The sequence below is a fragment of the Rhincodon typus genome, chromosome 11, assembly GCF_021869965.1.
Source record: "Rhincodon typus isolate 14 chromosome 11, sRhiTyp1.1, whole genome shotgun sequence".
Taxonomy (NCBI): domain Eukaryota; kingdom Metazoa; phylum Chordata; class Chondrichthyes; order Orectolobiformes; family Rhincodontidae; genus Rhincodon; species Rhincodon typus.
Window position 1 is genome coordinate 8,009,914 of NC_063342.1, and position 9,276 is coordinate 8,019,189.

At 44.6% G+C, this 9,276-nt stretch overlaps 1 protein-coding gene across 1 annotated transcript in view; it reads left to right on the top strand.

Moving 5' to 3' along the window:
* The window catches only part of cxadr (CXADR Ig-like cell adhesion molecule), a 114,267-nt gene extending 107,371 nt beyond the window's left edge, over window positions 1-6,896 (top strand). Inside the window, exon 8 of the mRNA XM_048602833.1 lies at window positions 5,035-6,896. Coding sequence (XP_048458790.1) covers window positions 5,035-5,094 — 60 coding nt within the window. The 3' untranslated portion in view covers window positions 5,095-6,896. The remainder of the gene's footprint in view (window positions 1-5,034) is intronic.
* The last annotated feature ends 2,380 nt before the right edge of the window (window positions 6,897-9,276 follow it).

Genomic DNA, 9,276 nt, shown 5'->3' on the forward strand with positions numbered 1-9,276 from the left:
CTCCCTGTCTCTGTAACGTCAGTGCTGACCCTCTGCCTCTCTCCCTGTCTCTGTAACGTCAGTGCTGACCCTCTGCCTCTCTCCCTGCCTCAGTAACATCAGTGCCCACCCTCTGCCTCTCTCCCTGTCTCTGTAACATCAGCTCCCACCGTCTCTCCCTGATTCTCTAACAGCAGCACACACCCTTCCCCAAGCAGGTCTCTCCACTCCACTAACTCTAGTCTCCTATCCAGTCCACCAGGATCCGCCTGCTCACCATGTCCTCACATCCATTTCCCACCCCTTTTTGAACTGGTCAGGGAGTTGCTGACCACACCCTATCTCCACTTGCTAGTCCCCTCTCCCCGTTCCCCAACAAACCCAACAGCTCAGAGCTCAGCAGGCTGTGCATTAGGATAAAAGTTCAGTGAGTTGCAATGATTTTGATAAGAGTGACGTCATATGGATTTTAGCTGACCAGCGTGTGAACTCTGATTTAAACCCCTGTCAAGAAGAAAGATTGCACAGCCCACGGAATATGCATTACCAGGAATACAATGATTCATCTTCAGAATATTACAGCACGAATGGCTCTACTAGCCCGAATCCTGCAGCAAAAACCATACACAGGGAGGCAGCACATTCCCAGAGGTAAATGGAAATTGTTCCACCGGCCTGGACTACACTGCTGGCCAGATGAATTTTGTCCTAATTTTGACTCAATTATTTCTGCATTTACAAAGGTTTCTGATTATGGCAACTTATAAATGTTTCACTGTAGTTTTATAAGTGCAAGTGACAATAAATTATTACAAATAAATTCCTAAATTGCTTTGCTCTGTCACTGTGTATAGCATCTTCAGCCATCTCAATTTTCTTCTTTCAGTTGGTCTCAGCAAACAATACCTTGACTTCATTACCTTCCTCATAATGCATGATCATCAGTCTTACTGTGTGCTTGTTTGCCTTGACACCCATTTCTGTCTGATACTTTTCCGGTGAAGCACCTGGAGAGAGGTGGCTTGGTGGCTCGGTGGCTTGGTGGTTAGCACTGCTGCCTCACAGCGCCAGGGACTTGGGTTCGATTCCACCCTCGGGCGACTGTCTGCGTGGAGTTTGCACATTCTCCCTGCGTCTGCGCGGGGTTTCCTCCGGGTGCTCCGGTTTCCTCCCACAGTCTAAAGATGTGCAGGCTAGGGTGGATTGGCCATGCTAAATTGCCTGTAGTGTTCAGGGACGCGTAGCTTACGTGGGTTATAAAGGGATGGGTCTGGGTGGGATGCTCCAAGGGTCAGTGTGGACTTGTTGGGCTGAAGGGCCTGTTTCCACACTGTAGGGATTCTATGTTACAACGGTTAAAGTTGTCATTCAAAAGCAGGTTGCAGGGCTGCATGAATGCAGCATCATAGGAGCAGAGAGGCTTGTGATTTGCTGCCCTCTGGTGTGTATAATAATTAGATTCCATCAGGGACTCTTGTTGGGAGATACTGAGTTATAGTTGAATCACAAATTCATACTCTACACCCTCTCTGAGAGGTGGAGCCCTTGGTGAATGAGCTCTGGAAAAATTGTTGCTGTGCAAATGGTAGATACAGCGCTTGTGATGGAAGGAGTTAATATTTAAAGAGATGGATCTTGATGAAGTTCCAATTCTGATTACTAATTGGAGGTATGTGGAAAATAAAAGGTCTGGAGTTCAAAGTTAATCTCAGTGATGCGGCCATGAAGCATTCAACAATTGTTGTAAAAACCCCCCAAAAAAACCAAAGAACAGTGGGATGCTGGAAATTTCTCTCCACAGATGCTGCCAGACCTGCCGCACTTTTGCAGCAGTTTCTTGTTGTAAAAACTCACGTACACCTAGAGAACTGTGAGCAGTTTGAGTCCCCTTATTTAAAGGATAGATATTGTTTCATTGGAGGTCAGAGAATGATCCCTGGTAAAGAGGGGATAAAAACCTGAAAGAGCTGCAGATGCTGGAAGTCAGAAACAAAAACAGAAATTGCTGGAAAAACCAGGTCGGTGGAGAGAAATCGGAGTTAATGTTTCGGGTCCGGGGACTCTTCTTCACAACAGAAGAGGCTTTCTGAAGAAGGATCACAGGACCCGAAGGTGCTGCCAGACCTGCTGAGTTTTTCCAGCAATCCCTGGAATGGAGGGATTGTCTTGTGGGCAAAGGCTAAACAAGTTGGAATTCTACTCATCGGCATGTGGAGCATTTTGCGGCAGAGAGTCCTTGTGTATATTTAAGGCTGAGATAGTTTCTTAATCAGCTGGGGACTCCAGGGTTATGGTGAAAGTGGTTGTGAGGAATGTGAGACCAGCCATGATCCTATTGAATTGTGGAGCAGGCTCAAGGGGCTGAATGGTCCAGTCCAGTTCCTATTTCTTAAAGTCTGATGGTCCTTCAGGGAAGGAAATCTGCTGTCCTTACCTGGTCTGACCTACATGTGATTTCGGGCTTGCAACAACTCTCAACTGCCCTCTGAATGGCCCTGGCAAACCATTCACAAGAAGTTCAAGGACAATGGAGGAATACCTGCTGGCCTTGCCAGTGATGCCTATATCCTGTAAAAGAATAAAGAAACAAAATGGTTTTGACAAAGCGATGAGCTCAATATGGCTCTGGAGAACTGTGCTTTACTTGTGGCTCTCAAACTTTATTCATTCAGATTCCACAAGCAGGTCAACTTCTAACTAATAACCTGATAGAGACCTGCTCTGCTGTTCAGTGTGAGTATGGCTGACCTTCAAGCTCCACTTTTGTACCACATCCCCATTTCTCTTCATTTCCTTAGTCCCCTAAAACTAATAATTCTCAAACTAGAACATACTCAATGAATGAGCAACCCCCTGGGAGAGAGGAAGCCAAAGATCTGTGACCGTCTGAGTGAAGAAATTTCTCCTCAACTCAGTCCGAAACAGCTGATATGTGGGCAGCACGGTGACTCACAGCGCCAGGGACCCAGGGTTTGATTCTATCCTTGGGTGACTGTCTGTGTGGGGTTTGCACACTCTCCCTGTGTCTGTGCAGGTTACCTCCCACAGTCAAAAGGTGTGTGGGTTAGGTGGATTGGCCATGGTAAAATGCGAGGTTACGGAGATATGATGGGGCATGGGTCTGGGTTCTTTGATGGGCCGAATGGCCTCTTTCCCCCCTGTAGTGATTCCATGAGATTGCGACCCTCTAGTCAGGGCTGTATCTTTCCTGTAAGTGTGTTCTGAACCAAGCATCACAGCTCACAGTTGCTCTTTCAGAACCAAATGTGTCTTGCATATTTTGCTATCTTCTCTAGAAAATATCGTAGTCATTTTATTATAATTCTAGCTCAAGTTAGCTAGCTCAGATGGCTGAATGGCTGGTGCATGATGTAGAGTGCTACTTAGAATGTGGGTTCAATTTCTGTACTAGTTGAGGTTACCATGAAAAACTCTCCTTCTCAACCTCTCCCCTTGCCTGAGGCATAGTGACCCTCAGGTTAAACCGCCACCACTCATCTGTCTCTATGGAGTGAACAGGGCTATGGTGACTTCCCCTTATCTGCATAATGTTTGCAAATGTGACAGACTCCTTCATTCTGCATGTGGAAAACCCACTCACAATTGGTTGTAGCAGAGCCCATCACAGGGAAGAAAAAGTCTGAAAGGAGATCACTTTTGTATGTATTGGTTAGCTCATATAGGCGCAGAAGTACTGAGCTACAAGGACAAACCCTATTGTATCTATCACCTGACAACCCATACCCAAGTCAAACAAGCGCTTTTTTTTAGCTTGATCTCGAGTGAGACTGCTAGTCTAGCTGAGCACAGGAGGCTCCAATGGATGCCCATCATCAGAAAAGCGTACATTTTGTTGATGTGGTCATGTTTATTTTTACTCACTGATAGGACGTGAACATCGCTGACTGAACTCGTCCCTAGTTGCCCTTCAGAAGGTGGTGGTGAGCTGCCTCATTTAACATTTGTTAAGAATGACCAATCCAGTTTCCATGCTGTGTTTAAAGGTTGCCCTTGACACCTTGTGACAATACCAGACATTCACAGTAGCATGTAAAAGTGAGATAGGTTTTCAGAAACCTGTGATATCTGTGCAGTGGATCAGCTAAGCAACTATCCAAGGATTCAGCGTGTTTGGTGGATGCTGGCTTGTGGGTGGGAGTATGGGAGTTTGAGTACAGCAAATAGCTCTTCCCCAAAATAAAACAAAAAACTGTGGATAGTGGAAATCTGAAACAAAAGCAGAAATTGCTGGAGAAACTCAGCAGGTCTGGCAGCATCTGTGGAGAGAGAAACAGAGTTAACGTTTCGAGGCCAGTGAAGTAGCTCAAGAGGCTTGGCACCATCCCAGGGACAAAGCAATCTGCTTGACTGGTGCCGTATCTACTCCCTCCACCACCAACACTCAGTAGCAGCAGTGTTTACTATCTACAAGATGCACTGCAGAAATTCACCAACGATCCTTAGACAGCACCTTCCAAACCCATGACTACTTCCATCTAGAAGGACAAGGGCAACAGATACATGGGAACACCACCACCTTCAAGTTCCCCTCCAAGTCACTCACCATCCTGACTTGGAAATACATCGCTGTTCCTTCACTGTCGCTGGGTCGACATCTTGGAATTCCCTCCCTAACGGCATTGTGGGTCAACCCTCAGCACAGGGGCTGTAGCGGTCCCAGAATGCAGCTTACCACCACCTTGTCAAGGGCAACTAGGGATGGGCAATAAATGCTGGCCCAACCGGCAAAACCCACGTCCCATGAGTGAATAAAACAAAACTTGACGCTCCCTCTTGAAATCTGTTAACCAGTTACACATACCAACACAGGTAGGATTTTACTTCTGAGGGAGAGTCACCGGACCCGAAACGTTAACTCTGTTTTCTCCTTCACAGATGCTGCCAGACCTGCTGAGCTTTTCCAGCAACTTTGTTTTTGTTCCTGCTTTACAGCCTCCGCAGTTCTTTTGGTTTTTATTTAGGATTTTACTTCAGTCCTCTCTATGTCTCTCTGCATGTGTGACCTAAGTCAGTGTTCTCCCTCTCTCTCTTTAGGAATATGGACAAAGGGCAGAAGAAAGATCCCAGGGATATAACTCGATGTCCATCGTGTGAAGAAGCAGTCCCCATCTACAGGATCATTTCTATTCTAGCGGAACAGTTCAAATACTTCAACTCATTCACAGGAGGTGTGGGAGATGAAATTATTCCTCTTTGATAATAAGGATTTGCCAATCAATATTGTACAATTATAATGCCAGGTTGTAACTCTTCTGAAATTTTTTAAATGTCAAATTTATTGCCCTGTGAAGCTGTGGCTCAGAGGAATGAAATGTAGCCACCAGCAACTGCTCACTGTCATGTTCCCACTGACTACTATCAATGTTTAAGACACATTCTCAACAGCTTGTTACCATCATTCTGCAGAGCTTTGGGGCAGTCACAGAGCAGAATGAAGGCCAAACATTGTTCTTGGTTTCTCCAGGCAGCTGAATCAATCATCTCCTTCCTGGAACATGAAGAAACAGGAGGCCATTCAGCCCCTCATGTTTGCTCTGCCAATCAATTGACTCATGACTAACATAGACTTCAATCATAATTAGTTGTATCTTCTTTGCATCCTCTAATCCCATTGCCCAACAGAAGTCTATCCATCTCAGCCTAAGAAGGTCCGAAAACTTTCAGCGTTCGGAATTAATTGGGGATGAGGGCTTTTGGTTCTCACTATTCGTGAAAAGCATCCTGATTTTGCTCTTGAATGACCTGGCTCTAATTTGAAGATGCTGTCTCCTTACCTCAGATGAATTCACCAAATGTTACCATTCTTCTGATCGAGTTTATTAACACTTTAAATATCTCAGTTATATCATCCATAAATAACCCAACTTCCAAGCAGTAAGTACACACAAATGTTGGTGGCATAGTGGTACTGCCTTGGATCCTGAGGCCCACGTTAATACAATGTTGCTTTAAGTTCAAACCCCTCATAGTAGCTGGTGGAATTTAACCTCCATTAATAAAGTCAGATTTAAAGTTTCAGTAATGGTGCCATGATCCTATTGTTGCAAATGCCGATCTGGTTCACTAGCCTCCTTTAGGGAAGGAATTCAGTTATTGTAACTTTAAAATGTCAGGGGTCAGTGTACTGAATAGCTGGTTTGCGATGCAAAGTGATACCAACACAAGTCCTGCACTGCCTGAGGTTACCATAAAGGTACTTTCCTGTCAACGTCACCCCTCACCTGAGGTTTGTTGACCCTCAGGTTAAACTCAACATCAGTTTTCTCTCTCTAATGAGAGAGCAGCCCTACGGCTGTCTGGGACTATGGTGACTTTACCCTACCCTACATGTGACTCCAGGCCCACAGTGATGCCTTCAGAAGTGGCCTACCAAGTCACTGAAATAGCAATTGTGGATGGCCAATGAACACTGGCCTTGCCAATGATACCCACACTCGTTGAGAGAGGATAAAGAAAATGTCAAACATGTTCAGGTTAGCCTAAGGTGGCATTCTCCTGTATCTGTTGCCAGTGTCCCTCTGGTCAATACAGCTTATGAGTTTGGAAGATGCTGCTGAAGGATATTCAATGAGATACTGCAGTGAATGGAGTGCTGGTAGGAGTACCAGTAAAATAAACTGCTTTGTACTGTTGCACATTATCGACTTCAGAAACTGAACAAGGGGAGTGAACTTTACCGTGGATTGTCTGACTCTACAGTAAAAGCACAATATCCTCATCGCTCTTCATACAGCAAGGACAGACTAAAATTGCAGGTGCAGATTCTTTATCAGAAAATGCATAGCCACTTTTCTTGCATCTAATTTCACAATTTTCATTCCTATTTTGGAAGTTCTGGTGTGTTATTTCCATTGTAATCATTTTTTAAAAATAAATCAAGTGATGGATTAAGTTAACACTGAAAAGTTAACTGTATGTGACATTAGTGGTCGGCTATTAAACTGTTGAGGAGGTTTAACGATTAAGCCTATGATCTAAGTTGACCCATCCAGCAGAGTTACTGAGAGGGTGCTTCACAGTCAGAAGTTCTGTTCATAATTGCAAAACGTCCCAAGCCACTGTGTGGAAGATGAACAGGAGAGCACTTTTGATTAACAGAAATGACTCACTTCCTTGCTCTCATCATCCCCCCTCTGCCGACAATCCTCGATATTGTATGGCCCCCAAATCACCAAATCCCTCACCCCCATTTCCCCAGAGTGCAAGCCACCAACCTGGTTTTAAACTCAGCCTAGTCTCACAGAGTCACTGACCAGTGACGATCTCCCTCAATCATTCAAAATTTGCCATGGGCAATTGACACACAAATTGAACTTCACCTGAAAACTAATGAAGGGAAACTCCCTTGCAACCACTGAAGAAACATTTGGATGTTTAATTTGGTGGAAGGATAAGGGGGTGCATCTTTCTTGATGGGTGAACAAAGAACAGCCAAAAAAACAAAAAAACTGGCACTTATTTTGTTCCAAGTCTCATTCTCCCTCCATCCTTTCAGTCTCTGATTTACAATCAACTCCTGGTCCAGAATCGTTTTGATGTTAAAATTCTCATTTTTGTTTTCGGACTCACACCCCCTCCTCGGATACATGGTCTCCACCAGCTTCACAACCCTCGGAGGTCAATCATTCCTCAAACGCTGGCTCCATTTCCTGCACTTCAGCTGTCTGGGCCCATAGCCTGGATGTTCTTTCTGTAACCTTCTGTTTGCCTCCAAGGCATACCTTTTCAACTAAGGTCTCAGGCATGTGTACTAATCGTTCAAAAGGAGGACACATCTGACAACTCTGTTAGAATTCTTCAAGAGGGTAATGACCAAGTTAGACAAAGGAGAGCCACTATACTCGATCTATTTGGATTTCCAGAAGGCCTTTGATGAGGCGCCGCACAGGAGGCTGCTAATTAAAATAATAGCCCATGGTGCTAGCGGTAAGGTACTGGCATGGATAGAAGATTGGCTGACTGGCAGAGTGGATAAAGGAGTCTTTTTCAGGGTTACAGTCAGTGAGTAGTCAAGTTCTGCAGGTGTCAGTAGGAATGACAACTATTCATGTTATACATTAACGATCTAGACAAAGGAACTGAGAGCATTGTTGCTAAGATTGCAGATTACACAAAGATAGGCGAAGAAACAGGGAATATTGACAAAGTGGTTGGAGGTTATGCCCTTTAGCAGGAAGAATAGTGGCGTTGACCATTTTCTAAATGGGGAAAGGCTTCGGAAATCTGAAGCACAAAGGGATTTGGGAGTCCTATTTTAGGATTCTCTTAAGGTTAAAATGCAGATTCAGTTGGCAGTTGGGAAGGCAAATGCAACGTTAGCATTCATTTTAAGAGGACTAGAATACGCGAGCAGAGATGTGCTGCAGTATAAGACTCTGATCAGACCGCATTTGGAATATTGTGAGCAGTTTTGGGCCTCATATCAAAGGAAAGATGCAATGGCGTCGGAGGGGCTCCACCAGAAGCTTACAAGGATGATGCTGGGGATGAAGGGCTTGTTGTCTGAGGAGAAATTGAGGACTCTGGGTCTGTAAACGATGGAGTTTAGAAGGATAAGGGGGAAATCTCATTGGAAATCCCAGAATACTGACAGACCTGGATAGAGAGGACATGAGGATGTTTACACTAGTAGGAAGTTAGGACTGGAGGGCACAGCCTTAGAGTAATGGGACAACCCATTTAGAATTGAGAGGAGGAGGAATTTCTTTAGCCAGAGCAAAACCTGTGGAACTCATTGCTGCAGAAAGATGTGGAGGCCAAATCATTGGGTGTACTCAAGATAGAGATAGAGAGATTAGAAAGGGGATCCAGGGAGAAAGTACAACAGGGTTGAGAAACACATGCCATGATCAAATTGCAGAGCAGACCCTGCAAAATTATTTAATTCTGCTCCTGTCCTTTTTCAGTCAGCATCAGTATTTGTCTGTTAACTCTCCTGTGAAATACCTTGGCTCATTTTTACTATATTAAAGATGTAACAGTGCATTTAGTCATGACCAAGTGATTAAGACACTTGATTACAGATCTGTTGGCGTTTTCCCTTAACAGCTTCAAGTCTTCTCGACTGTGCTTTTAGGGGCTTTTGTGGCACCGTGGTAATGTCCCTATTTCTGTACCAGTAGGCTTGGGTGTGTCAGAATACAACTTAACAGTTGATTAAAAATATCTAACAGTGTGTTGCTATTCACAGTTGTTTCGTTTCACTCTATCCTTGTCTGTTGTACCAAGGCTTACCACAGGATGGCGGACTTTCAATACTGCTTTATTGCAGGGAGT